This window comes from Pongo abelii, chromosome 20 (assembly GCF_028885655.2).
Source record: "Pongo abelii isolate AG06213 chromosome 20, NHGRI_mPonAbe1-v2.0_pri, whole genome shotgun sequence".
Taxonomy (NCBI): domain Eukaryota; kingdom Metazoa; phylum Chordata; class Mammalia; order Primates; family Hominidae; genus Pongo; species Pongo abelii.
The window spans coordinates 50,249,666-50,277,422 of NC_072005.2; the positions used below are offsets into that span (position 1 = coordinate 50,249,666).

Below are 27,757 nucleotides of genomic sequence, written 5' to 3' on the forward strand. Positions count from 1 at the left end.
TGTGAAAAACCTAAGGGAGAGGGAATCATTGAGATTTGGAAAGGAATAGTTATGAATTTGGCTTCTTTATTTGGAATGTTTTACTCAGGGTCTTTTATTTATTTATTTATTTATTTATTTATTTTTGAGATGAGTCATGCTCTGTCACCCAGGCTGGAGTGCAGTGGCGTGATCTCTGCTCACTGCAAGCTCCACCTCCCGGATTCACGTCATTCTCCTGCCTCAGCCTCCTGAGTAGCTGGGACTACAGGTGCCCACCACCACGCCTGGCTAATTTTTTGTATTTTTAGTAGAGACGGGGTTTCACTGTGTTAGCCAGGATGGTCTCGATCTCCTGACCTCGTGATCTGCCCGCCTTGGCCTCCCAAAGTGCTGGGATTACAGGCGTGAGCCACAGAGCCTGGCCTACTCAGGGTCTTTTAGATCTGATCTGTTTCTCCCTTAGGCTGCATGTTACTTTGTTGCAAGGACTATGTCCCATTCTTTACCATGTGCTTAGCACCCAGCACAAGACTGGCAAGGAGGGTTTTAGTGTTTGTGGTTTGTGGAGCTGCCCAGTATCTTGAAACAGAAACCTGCAGATCATTTAGATTGTATTCAGAATTCCCAAAATGGATTTAGGAAAAATAAAAGGAAATAATGTCAATATTAGTGACTCTTTCTCTCACTTTTGGTGGGATGGATTTGCATATTCTTCTAGTTTTTTTCCCAGTAATCAAAAGTTGATGTGTTGTTATTGATAATATTTTAATGATCAAAGCAAATTTTTATAGAAACCTTCCATCCATAATTTATGTGTCCTGTGTTTATCACCTGAGGTTAACATTCGCTAACTTTTTATAGGGTAGTCATGAACCAGGCAGAATTTCCAGTGTTTTATGTGTATTTATTCATTTGTACTTGATATCAACCCTATTATAGTCTCCATTTTACAAATGAAGAAAAAGGGGACAGAAGAAATGGAAGCACTAGTATTTTAATCTAGGTAGCTTTATACTAAGGCTGTAATATTAGCTACTACAGACTACTTTTATTAGTCTACAAGGCAAGAACCCACAGTAAGTCTTATTAGAGCAGGGAATATTTAAGCTATGGATGAAGACTGTCACCCAGGAGGGAAAAGAGTAGCAGGTTATGACAGAAGGGACAGCAAATACAAAGAATTAGAGGCTTTTTGTAGGAGTACAAGTAATCCACTATGGCTGGATGTGTAGAGTGGAAAGTGGATTCAAAGACAGAAACCGCATCTGAAAAATTCCTGTTTGTGTAACTTGTTAAAGCATTTGAACCTTCTCTTAAGGGCACTGGATAGACATGCAGTTGAAAATAATCAAATTTCCATCTTAGGAGATATACTTAATCTCTCTCTGCCTCTGGATCCCAAAGAGTAAACTAGAGGACATTACATTATTTGTCTTAAAAAAGTTGTGAAAATGGGCTAAGTGTGGTGGCTCACACCTGTAATCCTAGCACTTTGGGAGGCCGGGGCAGGTGGATCACCTGAAGTCAGGAATTCAAGACTAGCCTGGCCAAGATGGCAAAACCCCGTCTCTACTAAAAATACAAAAATTAGCTGGGCGTGGTGGGGAGGGGGGGGTGCCTATAACCCCAGCGACTTGGGAGGCTGAGGCTTGCTTGAACCCTGAGTGAGGGCAGAGGTTGCAGTGAGCCGAGATCATGCCACTTCACTCCAGCCTGGGCAAAAGAGCCAAACTCCGTCTAACAACAACAGCAACAACAACAACACAAAACAAAAAAAAAAGAAAAAAATTGTGAAAATGTAGTGAGGGTCCCATAGTCTGAATAGTTTGAACTAGTTCCTGGCATATACTTGGTTCTTTATAAGAGTTGTATATAACAGAATAAAGAATATATATTTAGTAAATGAGAACTGCAAACATGTACTGTAGTGGATATGTGGATATTTTTAGGTATTGCTCTCTTCTTTCAACCCTCAATTCTTGGAAACATCAATTCCATTGTACATTTAAGCAAATAAAGATCATGGTTTAAACACTGAAGTAATAAATTTGTTCATCTTTCAAATTCAGAAACTCCTTGAGGAATGATTACAGAGGCCCCAGTTGCTTTGAGGAGTTGATCTACCATATGCCAAAGCTTGTGTTTTCTATGTCTAGCTATCCTCAGTAAGCAAGTTGTTCTGAATTATACGACTGTGCTATTAACAAAAGTGGAAATCCACAATATATTCTGCCTTCGTTGCATTTTTTGATTGCTCTTTCATTCTTTTAGTATCTAAAGAGTAGTTTTTCTATTAGTTGATCCTGTTAAATGTAAAAACTTAAAGGGTTTCCTCTGCCTTTTTTTTTTTTTTGGAAGTGGTGGGTATAATTCTATTAGTACAGGATCACATGATCTGTTTCTTATAATCGTTTTTTTTGAGACAGAGTCTCGCTCTGTCGCCCAAGCTGGAGTGCAGTGGCACGATCTTGGCTCACTGCAACCTCCAGGGTTCAAGCGATTCTTGTGCCTCAGCTTCCCAAGTAGCTGGGACTACAGGCGCGCGCCACCACGCCCGGCTAATTTTTATAATTTTAGTAGAGACGGGGCTTCATCATATTGGTCAAGCTGGTGTCGAACTCCTGACCTCGTGATCCGCCCTCCTCGGCCTCCCAAAGTGCTGGGATTACAGGTGTGAGTCACGGCGCCTGGCCTATAGTCTTTTTTTATTTTAGGGCTCCAATTCTTCATATATTTGCTGTTACTTTTTGTTAATAAGAAAAACCTAAATTCCACTGACATCAGAGAACTGCTTCAGCCTGGCTAAACAGCAATAAGCCCTGAAGGGGATTCTGGATGTTGTAGTCCGGGAGCTCCGAGAATTTGGAGATTCTTTTGTCACACTCTCGGTAACCCTCTCTCACTCGCTCGCTCCTTTTTTTTTTTTTTTTTTTTTTTTTTTTTAGCGCGAAGAGGGCAGCACCTGGATGGTGTTTCCTTCTGGGAGTTCTGGGAAACGTATTCCAGAACTCTGTCCGGAAACAATTGGGCCGCAGGAGCGCGGGCCTTCTGGGAAGGGTAGTTCAGGAGCTCTGGGCAAGCAGCGCCACTTCCGCCCCGGAAAACGAGGCCGCCACCATTTTTTGGGTCCGGGAGGTAGGTGAGTCAACCCTGCACCCCCACGACGCCTCTTGAATCTTTTCAGCCTGTGCTTGGGAATAGGCGCTCCCCAGCCATCAGTCTTGGGATGAAGAGGTCGCGGCCGCGGCGGAGGCCGAGAGGCCGAGGGCGGGAAGTTTGCTCTCCTCCCGCACTTGGCAAGCAGCGCCGCTACTTCTGTAGGTATAATAAACAGCGAGTTACCTATGATCCGCGCTCCTGTTTCCTCATCTTTAAAATAGCAATAAAGATAGTAGTTACTGGGTGGGGTTGTAATTAGAATTAAACAAGATAATACGGGTCAAACCTTAGAACAGTGGTGGCACCTGGTACTGGGTTGGCTCCTGCTGTTGATACAGTAATTCCCTCACAAGCGCCCTTTTTACTGGAAGCTCCAGTGAAGAGAGAAGAAAGGTCAGGGCTTTATGCCATGGCCTTTCTGTCGTATGCTTCAGGAGACCGAGCTCTTCCCGAACTTTTACTGATTTTTTTTTAGGAAGGATTGAGTCATCGGGCTCCAATGCGTGGGGATGTTTACTGCCGTTTATCCAGGATAGAGACTCCATCGTGCTAACTGACAGCATCCTTTTATTCACCGCCTCCGAATTTGCAAAGAGGAGGAAGGAGGGACTTCTTGGCTTCTCCCAGCATAGCCCCAGGTACCTGCTCTTGAACGCACTTTGTTGTTCCGTTTTCTGTCCTTTCAGTTAGTCAAGTTTCCGTCACTCAGTAAGTTACTACTGAAAAATGATGAAATATTTGTTGAATAAATGTGAGAGTGGGTAGAAAAGCTACTTGGAAATGAGTATTACCAATAACATCTTACCACTTTGATTTTAAGGCATTCGTCTGTGGACCATAGCTATTGATGAAGTAGGTCTTGTTATTATGTTATGAGGAAATTAGGCAGAGCTTATGTTATTAAATACTTTCCAGAAGTTATTCAACTGATAGTAAGAGGTGGATTTGGGATTGAACCCAAGCATTCCTTTTCAGACTGTGTGATCTTTTTTGTTTGTTTGTTTTTGTTTCTTTGGTTTTTGTGTTGTTTATTTTCTATTCCTTTTTCTGAGTCTGTGGTCTTAATCTCAATGATACAGTAATCTTCAGTTATCTTAAATAGTAATCCATATGGCTACTGGTGAGTCGTTGGAAATCAGCCTTGGGAATGTAGGTATGGATTTTACTGTGGAAGACCTCAAAAACTGCACTGATGAATTTTGAATTAGAAAAATCCTACAACATCTCACTTACTTAATTTCATTCCATGTCAAAATATGTCATATTCTGGTTATAGAAGTAATGAATGCTCATTATAGAGATGGCACTATCCAATCCAGTAGCTATAAGCCATATGCGCCCTAGGAGCACTTGAAATGTGTCTAGTCCAAATTGAGATGTGCTATAAGTGTTAAATCTTTGTACAAAGATTTCAAAAACTTTGTACAAAAAATGTAAGATGGCTCATTGATAATTTTTTGTATTATATGTCAAAATGGTAATATTTTGGATACATTGGCTTAAATAAATTATGTTGTTGAAATTAACTTCACCTATTTTTGTGTTTTTGTTTTTTTGCCTTTTTTATATGTCACTGCTAGAAAATTTAAAATTACTTATGTGTCTCAGTATATTTCTATTGGACAGTGATGTTGTATTCAGAAAACTTAAAAATAAATTACTTATAATAAAACTGCTAACACTTTAATGTGTTTCCCTTTAGTATATGCTATGGATGTTTCTCAAAATAGGTTTGGTATTCTGTGTAGTAGTTTTTTTCTTAATATATTGTGAAAATTTTCTTTTGTGTGTGTGTGTGTGTGAGACAGATTCACTCTTGTTGCCCAGGCTGGAGTGCAATGGCATGATCTAAGCTCACTGCAACCTCCACCTCCCAGGTTCAAGTGATTCTCCTGCATCAACCTCCTGAGTAACTGGGATTACAGGTGTGCACCATCACTCCCAGCTAATTTTTGTATTTTTAGTAGAGACGGGGTTTCACCATGTTACCCAGGCTAATCTTGAACTATTGACCTCAGGTGATCTGCCCACCTCGGCCTCCCAAAGTGCTGGGATTACCTGTGTGAGCCACTGCGCCCGGCCGAAAAATTTCAAGCATATTCAACTGTCAAAAGAGTGGTGCAGTGAATTCCACGTAACCAACACTTAGATGCAACATTTGCTGCAGACCATCTCCTCCTCCTTCCACCCCATTTTTTTTTTTTTTTTTAATTAGAGTGTCTTAAAGCAGGAGTCCCCAACTCCTGGGCAGCGGACCTGGTACTAGTCTGTGGCCTGTTAGGAACCTGACGGCACAGAAGGAGGTGATTGGAGTGGTACCGCCTGAGCTCTGCCTCCTGCCAGATCAGCAGGGGCATTAGATTCTCATAGAAGGGACTGCACATGCGAAGGATCTAGGTAGTGTGCTCCTTATGAGAATGTAACTAATGCCTCATGATTTGAGGTGGAACCTATCATCCCCAAACCATCTCCCCCGCCCCCATCCGTGGAAAAATTATCTTCCTCGAAACTGGTCCCTGGTGTCAAAAAGGCTGCAGGTGGTTGTCTTAAAGCATATGCCAGACATCAGGTCAGTTTTTTGTTTTTTTTTTTTTGAAACGGAGTCTTGCCCTGTCGCCCAGACTGGAGTGCAGTGGCGCTATCTCGGTTCACTGCAGCCTCTGCCTCCCGGGTTCAAGCGATTCTCCTGCTTCAGCCTCCCGAGTAGCTGAGGTCAGTTTTTTTATTTTCTACCATGACCTCTGAAACTGAAGCTATAATTTGCCATTTGCTCAGCACGGTACATCTTTTTTTGTTCTTTTTCTTTCAAACTTGTCATTATGTTTTCGTAGTGTCTTTTAGAATATATACGTATAATTTTTTTTTTTTTTAGTGCAGTCTGGGATAATTTGCTTTTACTATCTGTGTGTATATTTTGTTCTCTTTTCTTGTCTTTTTTTGTTCAGTTTATTCCCTTTTATTTGTGTTCAACTGGTCTGGAGTTTATATGGTTTTGTATCATTCTTCTAACTTTAAAAATATTCTCTTTCTTAGCAAATACTAAACTTAATCAGCATGTGTTCTTATTCTGAAGAATATTGAGACTAAAAAAAATCTGAAAGAAGATGGGGCCAGGTGCGGTGGCTCATGCCTGTAATCCCAGCACTTTAGGAGGCCTAGGCGGGTAGATCACCTGAAGTCAGGAGTTTGAGACCAGCCTGGCCAGCATGATGAAACCCCGCCTCTACTAAAAACACAAAAATTAGCCGGGCGTGGTGGCACGTACCTGTAATCCCAGCTACTCGGGAGGCTGAGGTGGGAGAATCACTTGAACCTGGGAGGCAGAGGTTGCAGTGAGCTGAGATTATGCCATTGCACTCCAGCCTGGGTGACAAGAGTGAAACTCTGTCTCAAAAAAAAAAAAAGAAGGCTGTGTTTTTATAGGTCTACTTTTTATTATAACCACCCTCAAAATTTGTCATTATAGTTCTTTGGCTTTTTTTAAACAAAGATTATTATATTACCAATATAGTCACAAATGTTTTCTTACCATTGCTTTTTGCAGTCCATCTTTTAGGGTTCACATGGTTAAATTCTCTTCATTTTTTTTTCAGCTAAAATATTGTTTCTTTCTCATGTAAATAATCATTTAGTTCAACATAGAATTCAGGTTGACAATTCCTTTATTTTGGAGGTAATATTCATTTGTTTTAAATCTCCATTCTGTTACCCTATTTCTGTCAATCTGATTGTTATTTCTTTTAGGTTATCTATATTTTCTTTCTAGGAGCTTTAAGGTTATTGTTGTTTCCAGTTCTTTATGTTTGTTTAGTCTTTTGCATTTCTGAGTTTTACTGTGATTTGTTTAGGAGTATGTTTATTTTTATTTATACTGTTCAGAATTTCTGTATGCAAACTTGTATCTTTTATCAATTGTGTGAAATTCTCAGCAATTGTATCTTGAAATTAAAACCTCTCAGTCATTCCCTCCATCCTGCATTCTTTTCTCCCATTCCTGTTAGACAAATACAGAAGCCTCTCAATTTATCTTTCATGTTTCTTGATTTTTCGTTTGTGTCTTTATCTTTCTCTTTGCTGTGTGTTTTTCTCTGTGCACATAAAAGAGATGTACCAATGATCGTTTCCAGGCTTCATGAAGTAAATTGACCCAGAATGATACGTTTTAGAAAACTGATAACAGTGTCAGTAAAATATTACTAGCTGGGCAACAAATTACTAAAAAGAAACCTTAAGTCAGATTTCGGCTTTTCAGAAATTAAAGGTGGCTTTCATAGGAGAGCAGTATTTGCAAGGCAAGTGTATGATGCAAAGTATCATCTGCTTTTTTTTTTTTTTTGAGACAGAGTCTCACTGTATCATCCAGGTTGGAGTTCATTGGCGTGATCTTGGCTCACTATAACCTCCACCTCCCAGGTTCTAGCAATTCTCATGCCTCAGCCTCCCAAGTAGCTGGGATTACAGACCTGCACCACCACACCTGGCTAATTTTTTTATTTTTGGTAGAGATGAGGTTTTGCCGTGTTGGCCAGGCTGGTCTCAAACTTCTGACCTTATGTGATCCTCCCTCCTTGGCCTCCTAAAGTGCTGGGATTACAAGCATGAGCCACTGTGCCAGGCCTGGCTAAACAGCAAGAAGCCATGAAGAAGCTTTTTTGTAACTATAAGAGAAAGGGACTTCTGGTTCTTAGAACTCTCCATCTACTTATTTAATCCTTGGAAAAACCCTATGAGGGAGGTACGATTTATGATTCTTACCATATCCTCATTGTACACATAACAGAAGTGAGGCACAGAGAGGGTTTTTAATATCCCCAAGGTTACACAGCTGGTAAGTATCATTTCTAGGAATTAAACCCAGATACTTGACTTGAGAGCCCTCATATGTTGTTACATTGCCTCTTGTTTCCTGTCTCTGCCATCAGAAATCCTTGTAGCAAGGATGCTGCACTTGTGCAGACTGTTCACTGCCCAATGGCACTGAACTATCATGCCATTTAGTAGCTGGAATACAGTCTATGTTCTGCTTACCAAGCTGTATGTGGCTATACCTGTCTGAATGTAGGGCTATTTCTGTAATTTCCTCATATGTACACATGGGCTAACAGCAGGCTTGTGTCTCATGGCGTCTTTGGTCTCCCCCAGTTATGCCATCTCAGAACTATGACCTTCCCCAGAAGGAGCAGGAGAAAATGACCAAGTTTCAGGTAAGTAAAGGATTCCTTGCTGTCTTTTAAAATGTGATTTATTTCTCAAAGATTAGAGATTTATTTTTTCTCTTTCTTGGAAAGGTTAGTGGAAAACAGATATTCAGGGCATGTTGTATGCTAACATGTATGTGTTTGTTTTAGTTTATCACCTTTACTATTTTACAAAACAATGTTTGAAAAAATAATAGAAGCTTTAATCAAAAATAATCTATGCTACTATCCTGCTTACGAACTAGCTTTTTTCATTTTCCCATGTTCCTTTTTCATACACATTTTGCAGTACTTGAGTAGATGAAATTTTCAATTGTGCATTCTCCACTTAATTGCATCACCTGCATTGTAAGTGATTATACATCATATGCCATTGAATTGCAGTGCCCTTAAAAACAACAAAAACTGTTCCTTATTTAGCCTTTCAGAAATCCAGAAATTTTAAGAATTTTACTACTTTAAAGTAAATCCAGTGACTTTTTTTCCTACATATAAAAACAATTCCTTCAAAAGAAATTCTGGTGGAATTCAATATTATTTGTCCTTAAAGTTTTAGGAACTCTGCATTGAAGAGGTTTATGTCTCAGTTTCATGTCAGTTCCCTCAGGTGTTTTGTAAACAGAACATCTAAAGAACGACATGGTGTAATTTTATTAGATGCTTTCAGAGAAGAAGAGCTATATATTTTTTCCTGTTTATGTTTTTATCACTCATTTATTTCTTGTATGAATTTATTTCGTCAAAGTAACTACATGTACATAAGGTCTAGTAGTACTTAGATGTCTTGCCAGCCCTTTTCATCTGTCATTGCATTTTTCAGATGTGAGGATGGAGATGATTTATTTGCATTTTAAATAAGAAGAAACAGGTTATGGGAACATTTTATAGCTGCCCCAAATTTCCCAGGTAGCTGACTCATTGGACACTAAAGCTTCCAACTATTAGGAATATCTGGCATTCTATTTTCATGTAAAGGCAGACAGAACAAAAGAGTTTTCCATTCACAGAGATGAGCACATATGATAGAAGTACCTGATGTTACCTTTTTATTCTTTTGAGACGGAGTTTCATTCTTGTCACCCAGGCCAGAGTGCAACGGCATGTTCTTAGCTCACTGCAACCTCTGCCTCCCAGGTTCAAGCGATTCTCCTGCCTTAGCCTCCCAAGTAGCTGGGATTACAGGCATGTACCACCACGCCTGGCTAATTTTGTATTTTTATTAGAGATGGGGTTTCACCATGTTGGCCAGGCTGGTCTTGAACTCCTGACCTCAGATGATCTACCCACTTCGGCCTCCCAAAGTGCTGGGATTATAGGCGTGAACCAGTGCACCTGGCCCTGATATTACCTTTTGGAGGATAGACCCCAACAATGCCCCTCATTCAGTTTCCATCTCACTTCCTGTCTCTTCTCTAGTTTTGTCTCTTAGTCATTCCATGAACGTAGATGCTCAAGCACAGTTTTTATATAAGTATTTTAAATTTCCCTACAGCAAAAGCTATCAGGTATGATGGTAAGAGGCAGCACCAAACCGGTGGCTTAACATTAGGTAAAGGTCTAATAGCTTAAATTCCTGTTAAGATTAGTAATATAGAGAAAATTCCAACTGGAATATGAGCAAAAGAAATGAATAGGAGTGTCATAAAGAAAAGAAACAAATTTATGAAAAAAATCTTCACTAATAATTTAAATGTGTGAAAATGTTAATAAAATAGCTTTCTATTTGTATATTGGTTTTACTTACATTGTCAATGACTTTTTTAGAAAAAGGAACTGAGTCCTGTTTAGCCAGGGTCTAGAGATTCAGGAATGCTTGTACTGTTGCATGAAAAGTGAACTGGGAAAACCTTTGGCGAGGAAAATCTGCCATTACACTTTCAAAACTTTTTTTTATTTTGGATGTTGATTTTCTTATTTATTTATTTATTTATTTATTTTATTATACTTTAAGTTTTAGAGTGCATGTGCACAATGTGCAGGTTTGTTACATATGTATACATGTGCCATGTTGGTGTGCTGCACCCATTAACTCGTCATTTAGCATTAGGTATATCTCATAATGCTATCCCTCCCCACTCCCCCCACCCCACAACAGTCCCCAGAGTGTGATGTTCCCCTTCCTGTGTCCATGTGTTCTCATTGTTCAATTCCCACCTATGAGTGAGAACATGCAGTGTTTGGTTTTTTGTCCTTGCGATAGTTTGCTGAGAATGATGGTTTCCAGTTTCATCCATGTCCCTACAAAGGACATGAACTCATCATTTTTTATGGCTGCATAGTATTCCATGGTGTATATGTGCCACATTTTCTTAATCCAGTCTATCGTTGTTGGACATTTGGCTTGGTTCCGAGTCTTTGCTATTGTGAATAGTGCCAAAATAAATGTATGTGTGCATGTGTCTTTATAGCAGCATGATTTATAGTCCTTTGGGTATATACCCAGTAATGGAATGGCTGGATCAAATGGTATTTCTAGTTCTAGATCCCTGAGGAATCGCCACACTGACTTCCAGAATGGTTGAACTAGTTTACAGTCCCACCAACAGTGTAAAAGTGTTCCTATTTCTCCACATCCTCTCCAGCACCTGTTGTTTCTTGACTTTTTAATGATTGCCATTCTAACTGGTGTGAGATGGTATCTCATTGTGGTTTTGATTTGCATTTCTCTGATGGCCAGTGATGATGAGCATTTTTTCATGTGTTTTTTGGCTGCATAAATGTCTTCTTTTGAGAAGTGTCTGTTCATATCCTTCACCCACTTTTTGATGGGGTTGTTTGTTTTTTTCTTGTAAATTTGTTTGAGTTCATTGTAGATTCTGGATATTAGCCCTTTGTCAGATGAGTAGGTTGCGAAAATTTTCTCCCATTTTGTAGGCTGCCTGTTCACTCTGATGGTAGTTTCTTTTGCTGTGCAGAAGCTCTTTAGTTTAATTAGATCCCATTTGTCAATTTTGGTTTTTGTTGCCATTGCTTTTGGTGTTTTAGACATGAAGTCCTTGCCCATGCCTATGTCCTGAATGGTATTTCCTAGGTTTTCTTCTAGGGTTTTTATGGTTTTAGGTCTAACATGTAAGTCTTTAATCCATCTTGAATTAATTTTTGTATAAGGTGTAAGGAAGGGATCCAGTTTCAGCTTTCTACATATGGCTAGCCAGTTTTCCCAGCACCATTTATTAAATAGGGAATCCTTTCCCCATTGCTTGTTTTTGTCAGGTTTGTCAAAGATCAGATGGTTGTAGATATGCGGCATTATTTCTGAGGGCTCTGTTCTGTTCCATTGATCTATGTCTCTGTTTTGGTACCAGTACCATGCTGTTTTGGTTACTATAGCCTTGTAGTATAGTGTGAAGTCAAGTAGTGTGATGCCTCTGGCTTTGTTCTTTTGGCCTAGGATTGACCTGGCAATGCGAGCTCTTTTTTGGTTCCATATGAACTTTAAAGTAGTTTTTTCCAATTCTGTGAAGAAAGTCATTGGTAGCTTGATGGGGATGGCATTGAATCTACAAATTACCTTGGGCAGTATGGCCATTTTCACGATACTGATTCTTCCTACCCATGAGCATGGAATGTTCTTCCATTTGTTTGTATCCTCTTTTATTTCATTGAGCAGTGGTTTGTAGTTCTCCTTGAAGAGGTCCTTCACATCCCTTGTAAGTTGGATTCCTAGGTATTTTATTCTCTTTGAAGCAATTGTGAATGGGAGTTCACTCATGATTTGGCTCTCTGTTTGTTATTGGTGTATAAGAATGCTTGTGATTTTTGTACATTGATTTTGTACCCTGAGACTTTGCTGAAGTTGCTTATCAGCTTAAGGAGACTTTGGGCTGAGACAATGGGGTTTTCTAGATATACAATCATGTCATCTGCAAACAGGGACAATTTGACCTCCTCTTTTCCTAATTGAATACCCTTTATTCCCTTCTCCTGCCTGATTGCCCTGGCCAGAACTTCCAACACTATGTTGAATAGGAGTGGTGAGAGAGGGCATCCCTGTCTTGTGCCAGTTTTCAAAGGGAATGCTTCCAGTTTTTGCCCATTCAGTATGATATTGGCTGTGGGTTTGTCATAGATAGCTCTTATTATTTTGAGATACGTCCCATCAATACCTAATTTATTGAGAGTTTTTAGCATGAAGAGTGGTTGAATTTTGTCAAAGGCCTTTTCTGCATCTATTGAGATAATCATGTGGTTTTTGTCTTGGTTCCGTTTATATGCTGGATTACATTTATTGATTTGCATATGTTGAACCAGCCTTGCATCCCAGGGATGAAGCCCACTTGATCATGGTGGATAAGCTTTTTGATGTGCTGCTGGATTCGGTTTGCCAGTATTTTATTGAGGATTTTTGCATCAATGTTCATCAAAGATATTGGTCTAAAATTCTCTTTTTTGGTTGTGTCTCTGCCAGGCTTTGGTATCAGGATGATGCTGGCCTCATAAAATGAGTTAGGGAGGATTCCCTCTTTTTCTATTGATTGGAATAGTTTCAGAAGGAATGGTACCAGCTCCTCCTTGTACCTCTGGTAGAATTCGGCTGTGAATCCATCTGGTCCTGGACTTTTTTTGGTTGGTAAGCTATTGATTATTGCCACAATTTCAGAGCCTGTTATTGGTCTATTCAGAGATTCAGCTTCTTCCTGGTTTAGTCTTGGGAGGGTGTATGTGTCGAGGAATTTATCCATTTCTTCTAGATTTTCTAGTTTATTTGTGTAGAGGTGTTTGTAGTATTCTCTGATGGTAGTTTGTATTTCTGTGGGATCGGTGGTGATATCCCCTTTATCATTTTTTATTGCGTCTATTTGATTCTTCTCTCTTTTCTTATTAGTCTTGCTAGTGGTCTATCAATTTTGTTGATCTTTTCAAAAAACCAGCTCCTGGATTCATTAATTTTTTGAAGGGTTTTTTGTGTCTCTATTTCCTGCAGTTCTGCTCTGATTTTAGTTATTTCTTGCCTTCTGCTAGCTTTTGAATGTGTTTGCTCTTGCTTTTCTAGTTCTTTTAATTGTGATGTTAGGGTGTCAATTTTGGATCTTTCCTGCTTTCTCTTGTGGGCATTTAGTGCCATAAATTTCCCTCTACACACTGCTTTGAATGTGTCCCAGAGATTCTGGTATGTTGTATCTTTGTTCTCATTGGTTTCAAAGAACATCTTTATTTCTGCCTTCATTTCATTATGTACCCAGTAGTCATTCAGGAGCAGGTTGTTCAGTTTCCATGTAGTTGAGCGGTTTTGAGTGAGTTTCTTAATCCTGAGTTCCAGTTTGATTGCACTGTGGTCTGAGAGACAGTTTGTTATAATTTCTGTTCTTTTACATTTGCTGAGGAGTGCTTTACTTCCAACTATATGGTCAATTTTGGAATAGGTGTGGTGTGGTGCTGGAAAAAAATGTATATTCTGTTGATTTGGGGTGGAGAGTTCTGTAGATGTCTATTAAGTCTGCTTGGTGCAGAGCTGAGTTCAATTCCTGGGTATCCTTGTTAACTTTCTGTCTCGTTGATCTGTCTAATGTTGACAGTGGGGTGTTAAAGTCTCCCATTATTATTGTGTGGGAGTCTAAGTCTCTTTGTAGGTCACTAAGGACTTGCTTTATGAATCTGGGTGCTCCTGTATTGGGTGCATATATATTTAGGATAGTTAGCTCTTCTTGTTGAATTGATCCCTTTACCATAATGTAATGGCCTTCTTTGTCTCTTTTGATCTTTGTTGGTTTAAAGTCTGTTTTATCAGAGACTAGGATTGCAACCCCTGCCTTTTTTTGTTTTCCATTTGCTTGATAGATCTTCCTCCATCCCTTTATTTTGAACCTATGTGTGTCTCTGCATGTGAGATGGGTTTCCTGAATACAGCACACTGATGGGTCTTGACTCTTTATCCAATTTGCCAGTCTGTGTCTTTTAATTGGAGCATTTAGCCCATTTACATTTAAAGTTGATACTGTTATGTGTGAATTTGGTCCTGTCATTATGATGTTAGCTGGTTATTTTGCTCGTTAGTTGATGCAGTTTCTTCCTAGCCTTGATGGTCTTTACATTTTGGCATGTTTTTGCAGTGGCTGGTACTGGTTGTTCCTTTCCATGTTTAGTGCTTCCTTCAGGAGCTCTTTTAGGGCAGGCCTGATGGTGACAGAATCTCTCAGCATTTGTTTGTCTGTAAAGTATTTTATTTCTCCTTCACTTATGAAGCTTAGTTTGGCTGGATATGAAATTCTGGGTTGAAAATTCTTTTCTTTAAGAATGTTGAATATTGGCCCCCAGTCTCTTCTGGCTTGCAGAGTTTCTGCCAAGAGATCAGCTGTTAGTCTGATGGGCTTCCCTTTGTGGGTAACCTGACCTTTCTCTCTGGCTGCACTTAACATTTTTTCCTTCATTTCAGCTTTGGTGAATCTGACAATTATGTGTCTTGGAGTTGCTCTTCTCGAGGAGTATCTTTGTGGCGTTCTCTGTATTTCCTGAAGCTGAATGTTGGCTTGCCTTGCTAGATTGGGGAAGTTCTCCTGGATAATATCCTGCAGAGTGTTTTCCAACTTGGTTCCGTTCTCCCCGTCACTTTCAGGTACACCAATCAGATGTAGATTTGGTCTTTTCACATAGTCCCATATTTCTTGGAGACTTTGTTCGTTTCTTTTTATTCTTTTTTCTCTAAACTTCCCTTCTCACTTCATTTCATTCATTTCATCTTCCATCACTGATACCCTTCCAGTTGATCGCATCGGCTCCTGAGGCTTCTGCATTCTTCATGTAGTTCTCGAGCCTTGGCTTTCAGCTCCATCAGCTCCTTTAAGGACTTCTCTGCATTGGTTATTCTAGTTATCCATTCGTCTAATTTTTTTTCAAAGTTTTTAACTTCTTTGCTATTGGTTTGAATTTCCTCCTGTAGCTCGGAGTAGTTTGATCGTCTGAAGCCTTCTTCTCTCAACTCGTCAAAGTCATTCTCTGTCCAGCTTTGTTCCGTTGCTGGTGAGGAGCTGCATTCCTTTGGAGGAGGAGAGGCCCTCTGCTTTTTGGAGTATCCAGTTTTTCTGCTCAGTTTTTTCCCCATCTTTGTGGTTTTATCTACTTTTGGTCTTTGATGATGGTGACGTACAGATGAGTTTTTGGTGTGGATGTCCTTTCTGTTTGTTAGTGTTCCTTCCAACAAACAGGACCCTCAGCTGCAGGTCTGTTGGAGTTTGCTAGAGGTCCACTCCAGACCCTGTTTGCCTGGGTATCAGCAGTGGTGGCTGCAGAACAGTGGTGGCTGTAGAACAGCGGATGTTGGTGATCTGCAAATGCTGCTGCCTGATCGTTCCTCTGGAAGTTTTGTCTCAGAGGAGTACCCGGCCATATGAGGTGTCAGTCTGCCCCTACTGGGGGGTGCCTCACAGTTAGGCTGCTCGGGGGTCAAGGACCCACTTGAGGAGGCAGTCTGCCCAATCTCAGATCTCCAGCTGCGTGCTGGGAGAACCACTACTCTCTTCAAAGCTGTCAGACAGGGACATTTAAGTCTGCAGAGGTTACTGCTGTCTTTTTGTTTGTCTGTGCCCTGCCCCCAGAGGTGAAGCCTACAGAGGCAGGCAGGCCTCCTTGAGCTGTGGTGGGCTCTACCCAGGTCGAGCTTCCCTGCTGCTTTGTTTACCTAATCAAGCCTGGGCAATGGCAGGCGCCCCTGCCCCAGCCTTGCTGCTGCCTTGCAGTTTGATCTCAGACTGCTGTGCTAGCAATCAGTGAGACTCCGTGGGCGTAGGACCCTCCAAGCCAGGTGCGGGATATAATCTCCTGGTGTGCTGTTTTTTAAGCCCGTTGGAAAAGCGCAGTATTAGGGTGGGAGTGACCCGATTTTCCAGGTGCCGTCTGTCACCCCTTTCTTTGACTACGAAAGGGGACTCCCTGACCCCTTGTGCTTCCCGAGTGAGGCAATGCCTCACCCTGCTTTGGCTCGCACCTGGTGCACTGCACCCACTGTCTGGCACTCCCTAGTGAGATGAACCCTGTACCTCAGATGGAAATGCAGAAATCACCCGTCTTCTGCGTCGCTCACGCTGGGAGCTGTAGACCGGAGCTGTTCCTATTCGGCCATCTTGGCTCCACCCCTCAAAACTTTTAAAGTAAATATTCTATGACTTTGCAGTTGTTACTTCTTGGCCATGAGCTCTATAAAAGGATCTTTGCAGTATTGGTTATAAGTAAACATCTGTAATTAATTGTACATTATTTGGATTGGTTAATCATCAGTTCCAAGGAATACTGTTGTATGTAGTCACAAAATAGGACAAAAGAGATCATAAAGATATTCGTTGTTCGAGTTTATTGAGCACGTATGGTGTGCTAGGCACTTCTAAGTGCTTGACATATATTCATTCATCTGATCCTTTCAAACACTTTATGATCTATTTATTTTAAGACAGTGTCTCACCCCTGTCACCCAGGCTGGAGTGCAGTGGCGCCACCTTGGCTCACTGCAACCTCCGCCTCCCAGGTTCAAGTGATTCTCCTGCCTCAGCCTCCTGAGTAGCTGGGATTACAGACACACATCACCATGCCTGGCTAATTTTTTTGTATTTTTAGTAGAGACGGGGTTTCAGCATCTTGGCCAGGCTAGTCTCAAACTCCTGGCCTCAAGTGATTTGCCCACCTTGGCCTCCCAAAGTGCTGGCATTACAGGTGTGAGTCACTGTGCCTAGCCTGAAAATTTATTTTTAAAAATTGAGATGGGGTCTCACTCTGTTGCCCAGGCTGAAGTGCAGTGGCACAATCATGGCTCACTGCAGCCTCAAACTCCTGGGCTGAAGTGATCCTTCTGTGTCAGGCTCATACACCTTATAATTTAGATACAATGATAAAGAAGAGGAAATTGAATTACTGAGAGATTAAGGAATTTGCCCAAGGTCCTATAACTAGTCAAAGGCAAAACCTTGAAATTTGAACCTGGCCAGACTCCAGAGTCAGTGCTTTAAATTAAGCAGCTGTGCATCCTGTAGTAGGTGGATGTGACATGTGCCTTGAAAACACAGGAAGAGCTATATACCTGTCCAGGGGGTTGCTGAAGGCCTGTGAACTTTGCAAACATTAAAAACAATGTTAGGGCCAGGCTCAGTGGCTCACAGCTGTAATCACAGCACTTTGGGAGGCCAAGGCGGGCAGATCATTGGAGGTCAGGAGTTTGAGACCAGCCTGGCCAACGTGGTGAAACCCCGTCTCTACTAAATAAATACAAAAATTAGCTGGGCATGGTCGTAGACGCCTGTAATCCTAGCTACTTGGGAGGCTAAGGCAGGAGAATCTCTTGAACCCAGGAGGCGGAAGTTGCAGTGAGCAGAGATTGCGCCACTGCACTCCAGCACGGGTGACAGAGTGAGACTCCGTCTCAAAAAAGAAAAAAACAAAAAAACAGTGATAAAGTACAGCCTTTATGGGGATGAGCGTAGGAGATAGAGAGGGAAAACTGTAACAGCTGAAAATTGACTGAGATCTCTTGGAATCTGTAACAACTTTTTTGTAGTGCTCTTTTCCTTCTTGATGCCACCCTTCTTCTAGTGGAGGTTGGTTGTAAGATTGAGGTTACATGTGTTTGATGTTGTAGGAGGCTGTGACATTCAAGGATGTGGCTGTGGTCTTCTCCAGGGAGGAACTGAGACTGCTGGATCTTACCCAGAGAAAGCTGTACCGAGATGTCATGGTGGAGAACTTCAAGAACCTGGTTGCAGTGGGTGAGGACAGGCACTCTCTGACTCTGAACTTCAATTCTCTTGAAAATCTCTTTGCTCTCAGGTGTTTAAGAGTTTGGACCTTTTAAAATGGTTCTTTGCTCTTGAAGACGAAAGGTTTTCTAATCCCTAGGAAAACAGGATAGGTTTTTCTGGTCTTTCTGCTCAGGCAAAATTCTGTCCTTTTAAATTGCTGGTTCTCAACCATGGGTGATTTCATCCCCAGAAGATACTTGGCAATGTCTGGAAATGGTTGTCACACCTGACAGAGGGGTGCTATTGGCATTTTGTGGGTAGTATCCAGGAATTCTGCTAAATCTCCTACAGTGCACAGGACAGTGCCCCCAACAGAGAATTGGCCAGTCCAAAACAGTAGTGCTGCAGTTGCAAAACCCTGTTTTAAATGAACCGTAAATGGACACATTAGCTTCTATGCTTTATCTTTCAAATACCTTGTCTTTCAAATGAAACCCATCAATGCATTAACTTAGTGCACTGTATTGGCTTTTTTTTCAATGAAATAAAACAGATAAGGATAGAAAATATCAGAGCTTCTTATCAGGAACTGCTCACATTGCAACAAAAACTGACAATTTTCAGTGAATGGTGTGAGATACAGCATTGCAAATGTGATGAAAACAGACATTGGCTAAGTATAACTTGAGAGAGAGAGACATATATATGAACTAGGCCACAACCTAAATTTCTTATTATAGTTCATGATCTAAAAACATCTTAAAAATAAATCACTCTAGAGGCTGGGCATGGTGGCTTACGCCTTTAATCGCAGCAATATGGGAGGCCAGGGTGGGTGGATCACTTGAGGTCAGGAGTTCCAGACCATCCTGGCCAACATGGTGAAACCCCATCTCTACTAAAAATGCAAAAATTAGCCGGGTGTGGTGGCAGGCGCCTGTAATCCCAACTACTCGGGAGGCTGAGGCAGGAGAATTGTTTGAACCCTGGAGGCAGAGGTTGCAGTGAGCTGAGATTGTGCCGTTGCACTTCAGCCTGGGCGATAGAGCGAGACTCTGTCTCAAAATAAATAAATAAAATAATAAAATATCATTCTAGAGGTTGTGAGGCTTATAGGGTTCAGACAATAATGTGTTTTAGTTGTGTGTTCATCTTAAATACATATAAATCTACATTTTCATAGGGCATCTTCCCTTCCAACCAGATATGGTATCCCAATTGGAAGCAGAAGAAAAGCTTTGGATGATGGAAACAGAAACCCAAAGAAGTAGGTATTCTGGTGAGAACCCTGTGTCTGTTCCTTCAGGTACTGGTTAGTCTGCATCTTACCATGTCCATGACGTCTCTGGTCTGAGTGCGGTCATCCTTCACCTGGATTATAACAACAGCTTCCATGCTGGTCTCCCCACCTCCTCCCTTGTGCTCCTATAATCTGCTTTCTAAATGGTAGCCAGAGTGGTTCTTTTTTTAATCTTTATTTTTTTGAGACAGGGTCTCACCCTGTCACCCAGGCTGGAGTGCAGCAGCGTGATTGTAGCTCACTGCAGCCTCAACCTCCTGATTTCAAGTGGTCCTCCCATCTCAGCCTCCTAAGTAGCTAGGACTACAGGTGTATATCATGATACCTGGCTAATTTTTTATTTTTTGTAGAGATGAGGTCTTGCTGTGTTGCTCAGGCTGGTCTCAAACTCCTGGACTCAAGCAGTCTTCCCACCTCAGCCTCCCAAAGTGCTGAGATTACAGATGTGAGCTGCCGCACCCGGCCCAGAATGGTTCTTTAAAGAACACGTTAGATTATGTTATTCCTCTGCTCAGAAGCCTTCACAACCTTCCCATTTCACTCAGAGTCCTTGTACTGAACTGCAAGACCTTACCTGGTCTCATCTCACGAAGATTCTCTTTGATCTCCCATTCCTTTCCCTTTGCTTAGATCATCTCAGCCATGCTGGCCGCCCTTGGAGTATTTCTTAAGCATACCAAGTTGCCTTCTCTTCCATGGCTTATAATCAGCTCTTCTCATTGCCTTGGTGGAGAGGCTCCCCAGCACCTTACTTACTGCACTCGAGTCATTCCTCAAATGTTATATCATTAGAGAGGTCTTCTATGTTTAAATTTACCATTTTAATTTAAAATACCATCTTCCTTCCATTTTCCATCCCCTTACCTTTCCTTTCTCTCCTTCTTTGCTTTCTCTTGAATTTGCATATTCCTCAGGTCTACTGACTTAAAAGTAAGCTGGGTATGGTCGTGCACACCTGTAATCCTGGCTACATGGGAGGCTGAAGTGGGAGGATCACTTGAGCTGAAGAGTTCCAGACCAACCTGGGCAACATAGTGAGACTCCATCTCTACAAAAAAAAAAAAAAATATATATATATATATATATATATTAGCCAGGCATGTTAGCATATACCTGTAGTCCCAGCTACTTGGGAGGCTGAGGCAGGAGCATCAGGTGAGCACAGGAATTTGAGACCAACCTGGACAACATAGCGAGACCTTGTCTCACACACACACAAAATTAAAAGTAAAAATTAGATATTCCTAGATGATGTGAATTTTTTTTTTTTTTTTTGAGACCAAGTCTTGCTCTGTCACCTAGGCTGGAGAGCAGTGGTGCCATTTTGGCTCACTGCAACCTCTGCCTCCCGGGTTCAAGTGATTCTCCTGCCTCAGCCTCCCAAGTTGCTGGGATTACAGGTGACCACCACCATGCCCAACTAATTTTTGTATTTTTAGTAGAGATGGGGTTTCACCATGTTGGCCAGGCTGGTATTGAACTTCTGATCTTACCCACTTTGGCTTCCCAAAGTGCTGGGATTACTGGTGTGAGACACTGCAAATGTTGTAAATTTATATGCTCTCCCCACCCCAAAAACAAAACAAGGAAGCTTATCTATTAACATGATAGACTAGGCTCTGAATTCTGTGAGTAGTTGATAGATACAATTCATCTTCTTTGGTTCATCTCCCTTTTTAGGTCTACATGCTGCTTCATGTTTGATGTGTTTAGGAATGTTAGATATTTGCTTCACTTTACTGGGTCTCATTTTCATATGCAAACTTACCCTCGGGAATTATCCTAGGTATTGTTACTTTTCATTTTTGCAAAATAAACAAAGTCTTTCTTCTAACAAATCTTGTAGCATTTTCTGCCACCCTATCTCAAAGGTTTTTCTTTGATGCCTTCAGCATGTTTGAGGATTTTGCAACCATGCTCCATGTACAAGTAATATTCTAAAACATTCTTCATAAGTCAGAGGAACACATATTAAAGGGCTTCCCCTGCCCCCTCCCCCACCTCCCCAAGATGTAGTCTCGCTGTGTCACCCAGGCTGGAGTGCAGTGGTGTGATCTTGGCTCACTGCAACCTTCGCCTCCTGGGTTCAAGCAATTCTGCTTTAGCCTCCCAAGTAGCTGGGATTACAGGCGCCTGCCACCATGCCCGGCTAATTTTTGTATTTTTAGTAGAGATGGGGTTTCACCATGTTGGCCAGGCTGGTCTCGAACTCCTGAGATTGTGGTCTGCCCATCTCAGCCTCCCAAAATGCTGGGGTTACAGGCATGAACCACCACGCCCAGCCAAAGGGTTTATTTTTATAAGAATTCTTAACAAAAAACTTACAGCGAATAGAGACAAGTAGACATCACATCCCTTTTACTCTGAGAGTTAGCTCCAATAGATTGAGAGCACACCAGTGTGATTAATTATTTGGGAACACTGTGTTCTAGTGAATGTCTAACATAATTAGTAATTTCTAAGACATTTTTGGACATGTAAATATTCAAACCTACTAGCCTTAGAAGATAAAAGCTATTCACAGTTGGCTGGAATGTAGAACTTCACTATCAAAAATTATCAGTGGCAATATGGCAGGTATTACAGTTCATCAGTTTCCCTGTATCAATTTCAAGTTGGCTTTACTCATTGGTGAAAACTGCCTTATCCATACAGCTGACTTCCCACTTTCCCATTTCCCCTTCCCTCTAATACCAACAGTTATATAACCTACATACAGTAGTTCTTCAGCAGTTTTGAATTGGACATTTCCAGAAGTCCAAAGGCGCTGACATACCTGTGGAGTTGAGGTGAGTCCTGATTAGGCAAAGTTTCTAAATTGGGTTTCCAGTGTAATTTGCATCCACATGTATTAATCTTAGCTTCTAGCACAAGCAATGTGAGAAGCACTTTACATGTTGCAGTGACTTCTGACACCAAACACCTGAAGTTAGGCTGGACTTTCAGAGTAAGGGCATAGTTTTCCACAAGACTGCTCTCTATATCAGTTCTAAGTTTAGGGATTCCCAGATAATTTTGCTCACCTCTGACCAAGTAGCTACAAATTTGGGAGTTCCTGTGATAATTTGTTAGAATGACTGACAGAACTTGGGAAGGTGCTGGACTTACAGTTTTATTATAGCAAAAAAGATACACGTTGGAAGCAGCAAAAGGGAGAGATATATAGGGTGAAATCTGGGTGGCTTCCCTCTTTCTTCCCTTTTGTAAGGACTTGTGATTACTTTGGGCTCATTGGATAATCTAGGATAATCTCCTTATCTTAAGAGCTTTCATTTAATCATATCTAAAAATTGCTCGTTTTTTTTTTTTTTTTTTTTTGTAAACGGAGTCATGCTTCATCGTCCAGGCTGAAGTGCAGTGGTGCAATCTTGGCTCACTGCAACCTCTGCCTTCTGGGATCAAGCGATTCTCATATCTCAGCTTCTCTAGTAGCTTACAGGTGCCCGCCACCACGCCAGGCTAATTGTTTTTTTATTTTCTTTTTAGCGGAGACGGGGTTTCACCATGTTGTTGGCCAGGCTGGTCTCGAACTCCTGACCTCAAGTGATCCACCTGCCTCGGCCTCACAAAGTGCTGGGATTACAGGTGTGAGCCACTGCGCCTGGCCTGTAAATTCCTTTTTGCCATGTACATTAACTATTCACAGGTTTGAGGGTTCGGGCTGTGTTCTTCTCTTGGGGGTGGGGTGTCATTACTCAGCCTGCCATATCCAGAAATGTGTAGATACCTGTTGCTGTTTTTTTTTTTCAGTTTGCATTATTAGAATGTAACATTTCATTTAGGCAAATTATTTGATTAGGACTTGGTAAACCACCCCCTAAACATTTTAAGCCAAGGTCTTTCATATGTTTCTAACCATGACCCTCAACATAAGTATAATTTTACATCTTGACTAAGCATAAATACGTTTATATTTATGTGTATATTTACAAACTAAAACAAGTATTTTCTATAGTGGTACTCTTATTGCTTTTAATACACTAAGCATGTCTTATTCTTTTTTTTTTGTCACAAGTTACATACTTGTGTTTTTTGTTTTTTGTTTTTTTGTCACAAGTTACATACTTGGTTTCATGGTGGACTAATGCATTGCAACAATTTGAAAACCCTTGTTACAGTAGGGATGAAGCAATGAAGAAAACAAAATGCGTGTTTTTTTCATGACTGTTACATTCTACTGGGTCTAAAGAGACAAAGGAAAAAAAAAAAGGAAAGTATATAGTAAATCAAATAATAAGTACTGTGGGGAAAAGTCAAGCAGGGTAATCGAACTGGGAAGAGTCGAAGGTGTATGGCAGGCCGGGCGTGGTGGTTCAGCCTGTAATCCCAGCACTTTGGGAGGCCGAGGTGGGCAGATTACTTGAGGTCAGGAGTTCGAGACCAGCCTGGCCAACATGGCAAAACCCCATCTCTACTAAAAATACAAAAATTGGCTGAGTGTAGTGGCACGCGCCAGTAATCCCCGCTACCCGGGAGGCTGAGGAGGAGAATCTCTTGAACCCAGGAGGTGGAGGTTGCAGTGAGCTGAAATCATACCACTGCACTCCAGCCTGGGCGACAGAGTGAGACAGTGTTTAAAAAAAAAAAAAAAAGGTGTATGGTGGTACCGTTGATTTATTTTTACATCGTGTGTTATGGAAGGCATCACGGGTAGAGTAACATGTAACGTGTGAGCAGAGACCTGAAGGGAGCGAGAGAACAAGCAAGGCCCCCTGCTTTCTGGGAGGAAGTTTCCAAGCTGAACATACCTCTCCCTCTCTTCGTCTTCTGTGTTGGCTTTGAGAGTTGGCACTATGCTCTATTTCTTTCCTCTCCGAAGTTCTCTCCTGGTTATACAAGATTAGCTTTCCCTTTTCCACTTCTTGTCCAGAGACCTGGATTTCTACCAGGTTTTAGAACAATCATATTATTCCAACTGCTTTCCCAAATCTGTTGGAGAATAATTTCTATCAGGATCTACAATAGTATTTCATGCCTATAGTCTGAACTTTTCTAACCTAACTAGTTATTAGAATCCCGCTTGTCATAAGCCTACTGAGGAAGAGGTGAGTAGGCTGTTGATTGATGTTATTGTAGGTTGGAATATGCATTGTCTTTTTGTTGCCCTGCAGCTACCTGATTTTAGCTTTTAGCTCTCGTATTAAACTGTTAGACTTATGGTTCTATATGGATCGTGTTTATACTTAGTGAATGGGAGCCTGTTGACCCCACTCTTTGTTTACACCTGTATGAAAAACATGTCAAAAGAGTACACAATGCTGTAAGGACAAGGTCACCTTTTCCCTGGTTTATCAAGGCTTTCTCCCATGGCCCAAGTGTGAAATTCTGATATTTCTGAAGAAAGCATTTACTGCCCTCATCTCTAAATATTGCCTTTGTTTTTTTAATAGGCAGCAAGCATCAAAATAAGATGGAGGCACTCCAAAAATTTGCATTAAAATACCTTTCAAATCAAGAGCTGTCCTGCTGGGAAATCTGGAAACAGGTTGCAAGTGAATTAACCAGGTGTCTTCAGGGGAAGAATTCCCAGTTACTACAAGGTGACTCTATTCAGGTTTCTGAAAATGAGAACAATATAGTGAACCCTAAAGGAGATAGCTCTATTTATACTGAAAATCAAGAGTTTCCATTTTGGAGAACCCAGCATTCTTGCAGGAATACATATCTGAGTGAGTCACAGATTCAGAGTAGAGGTAAGCAAATTGATGTGAAAAATAACCTGCATATACATGAAGACTTCATGAAGAAATCACCGTTTCATGAGCATATTAAAACTGACACAGAACCAAAACCCTGCAAAGGTAATGAATATGGCAAAATCATTAGTGATGGCTCCAATCAGAAATTACCCTTAGGAGAGAAACCCCATCCATGTGGTGAGTGTGGAAGGGGCTTCAGTTACAGCCCAAGGCTTCCCCTTCATCAGAATGTTCACACAGGAGAAAAATGCCTCAGTCAAAGCTCACATCTGCAAACCCATCAGAGAATTCACCCAGGAGAGAAACTCAATAGATGTCATGAATCTGGTGATTGCTTCAATAAGAGCTCTTTTCATTCTTATCAATCTAATCATACAGGAGAGAAGTCTTATAGATGTGACAGTTGTGGCAAGGGATTCAGTAGCAGCACGGGTCTTATCATTCATTACAGAACTCATACTGGAGAGAAACCCTATAAATGCGAGGAATGTGGTAAATGCTTTAGTCAAAGTTCAAATTTTCAGTGCCATCAGAGAGTCCACACTGAAGAAAAACCATACAAATGCGAAGAGTGTGGTAAGGGCTTCGGTTGGAGTGTTAATCTCCGTGTTCACCAGAGGGTCCACAGGGGTGAGAAACCCTATAAATGTGAGGAATGTGGTAAGGGCTTCACTCAGGCTGCACATTTTCACATCCATCAGAGAGTCCACACTGGAGAGAAACCCTACAAATGTGATGTGTGTGGTAAGGGCTTCAGCCACAATTCACCATTAATATGCCATCGGAGAGTCCACACCGGAGAGAAGCCATACAAGTGTGAGGCGTGTGGGAAAGGCTTTACCCGTAATACAGATCTGCATATTCATTTCAGAGTTCACACGGGAGAGAAACCCTATAAATGTAAGGAGTGTGGTAAGGGCTTCAGTCAGGCTTCAAATCTTCAAGTCCATCAGAATGTCCATACTGGGGAGAAACGATTTAAATGTGAAACGTGTGGGAAAGGCTTCAGTCAATCCTCAAAGCTTCAAACCCATAAGCGAGTCCACACTGGAGAGAAACCATATAGATGTGATGTGTGTGGTAAGGACTTCAGTTATAGTTCAAATCTTAAACTACACCAAGTAATTCACACTGGAGAAAAACCATACAAATGTGAGGAATGCGGGAAGGGCTTCAGCTGGAGATCAAATCTTCATGCACATCAGAGAGTTCACTCAGGAGAAAAACCCTATAAATGTGAGCAGTGTGATAAGAGCTTCAGTCAGGCCATAGATTTTCGGGTACATCAGCGAGTCCATACTGGAGAGAAGCCATACAAATGTGGTGTCTGTGGTAAGGGCTTCAGTCAGTCCTCTGGTCTTCAATCCCATCAGAGAGTCCACACGGGGGAAAAGCCATACAAATGTGATGTGTGTGGAAAGGGCTTTAGATACAGTTCGCAGTTTATATACCATCAGAGAGGCCACACTGGAGAAAAACCTTACAAATGTGAAGAGTGTGGGAAAGGCTTTGGTAGGAGCTTGAATCTTCGCCATCATCAGAGGGTGCACACGGGAGAGAAACCCCATATATGTGAGGAGTGTGGTAAGGCCTTCAGTCTCCCCTCAAATCTTCGAGTCCATCTGGGTGTTCACACCAGGGAAAAACTCTTTAAATGTGAAGAGTGTGGTAAAGGCTTCAGTCAGAGTGCACGTCTTGAAGCCCATCAGAGAGTCCACACTGGAGAAAAACCATACAAATGTGACATATGTGATAAGGACTTCCGTCACCGTTCACGTCTTACATATCATCAGAAAGTCCATACTGGTAAAAAGCTTTAGAAATGAGAAATGGGTTACGAACTTTTGTCTGAATGCACATCTTCAAGTTTTTGGAGAGTCCATGCTGGTGGTAAACCCTATAAAACTACTGAGAGTGGAAGGGGGTTTGTTCACACTTGGAATCTTTCTAACAAATCCATCAAGATGATAACACAGAACCATGAACAGGAATAGAACTCTTATTTAGGGGAGAAATAGGGCTTGTGGCTCTCTTGGTAAGATCTAGTTAATATAAATGATCACCTTTCAATGTGAATATACGCCTGAAGTTAATGTGTGGAAGGATATTTGCCATATGCTAACTGGTTTTTTGGCCAGGGAGAGTTTTGGGTTATTATCCCTTTTCTTTAGTTTTCATTTTATACTTACAGTGATCATTATTTTCATAAAAGCTGTAAAGCTATGAAAAATGAATAAAATTACTGACTAAAAATTTTCTGTAGCTAAGGACTCATAATATGATTCTTTTATATGGTATATAGGTTTAAAATTAAGGAATATATCCCCAGAGATGAATCTTTGATCTTCAGAAGTAAATTTATATCTGCCATAGAGGTGTATTAAAGGACAGTAGTATGGCCGGGCATGGTGGCTCACGCCTATAATCCCAGCACTTTGGGAGGCCAAGGTGGGCGGATCACAAGGTCAGAAGATTGAGAACATCCTGGCTAATATGGTGAAACCCCATCTCTACTAAAAATACAAAAAATTAGCCGGGCGTGGTGGCAGGTGCCTGTAGTCCTATCTAGTCGGGAGGCTGAGGCAGGAGAATCGCTTGAACCCAGGAGGTGGAGGTTACAGTGAGCCAAGATTGCGCCACTGCACTCCAGCCTGGTGACAGAGTGAGACTCCATCTCAAATAAAGAAGAGAGAGAGAAAGGGAAAGAGAAAAGAGGATAGTCAGTGCATCATTGTTTTAATAGCAAACATAGAAATAGTT

At 41.3% G+C, this 27,757-nt stretch overlaps 1 protein-coding gene and 1 long non-coding RNA gene across 15 annotated transcripts; one reads left to right on the forward strand and one right to left on the reverse strand.

Annotated features, from left to right (window-relative positions):
• The first annotated feature begins 2,927 nt into the window (after positions 1-2,927).
• Positions 2,928-27,250, forward strand: ZNF227 (zinc finger protein 227). 14 transcript variants are annotated; one of them, XM_054540649.2, is made up of 7 exons: positions 2,963-3,121; positions 3,617-3,779; positions 4,950-5,066; positions 8,284-8,345; positions 17,899-18,025; positions 19,182-19,265; positions 24,689-27,250. In XM_054540649.2, the coding sequence occupies exons 4-7, from the start codon at positions 8,286-8,288 to the stop codon at positions 26,815-26,817; spliced, it is 2,400 nt and encodes a 799-aa protein (XP_054396624.1). In that variant the 5' UTR covers positions 2,963-3,121; positions 3,617-3,779; positions 4,950-5,066; positions 8,284-8,285; the 3' UTR covers positions 26,818-27,250. The 14 variants fall into 14 exon arrangements, with proteins under 14 accessions (XP_024093300.1, XP_024093301.1, XP_063575639.1 ...); XM_063719567.1 differs by having other exon boundaries at positions 2,963-3,117; XM_024237532.3 differs by lacking the exon at positions 4,950-5,066 and having other exon boundaries at positions 2,928-3,117.
• LOC129051995 (uncharacterized) lies at positions 23,280-24,853 on the reverse strand. Its single transcript, XR_008516624.2, has 2 exons — positions 24,742-24,853; positions 23,280-24,227 (listed from the first exon to the last, which is right to left on the reverse strand). It is a non-coding gene; the product is annotated as an uncharacterized LOC129051995 (long non-coding RNA).
• Positions 27,251-27,757: the final 507 nt, after the last annotated feature.

Coding starts and splice junctions, on each gene's coding strand:
- ZNF227 (XM_024237532.3), top strand. CDS start 8,286: ATGCCATCTCAGAACTATGACCTTCCCCAGAAGGAGCAGGAGAAAATG. Junction 8,346..17,898: donor AGAAAATGACCAAGTTTCAG/GTAAGTAAAGGA, acceptor TTGATGTTGTAG/GAGGCTGTGACATTCAAGGA. Junction 18,026..19,181: donor CAAGAACCTGGTTGCAGTGG/GTGAGGACAGGC, acceptor ACATTTTCATAG/GGCATCTTCCCTTCCAACCA.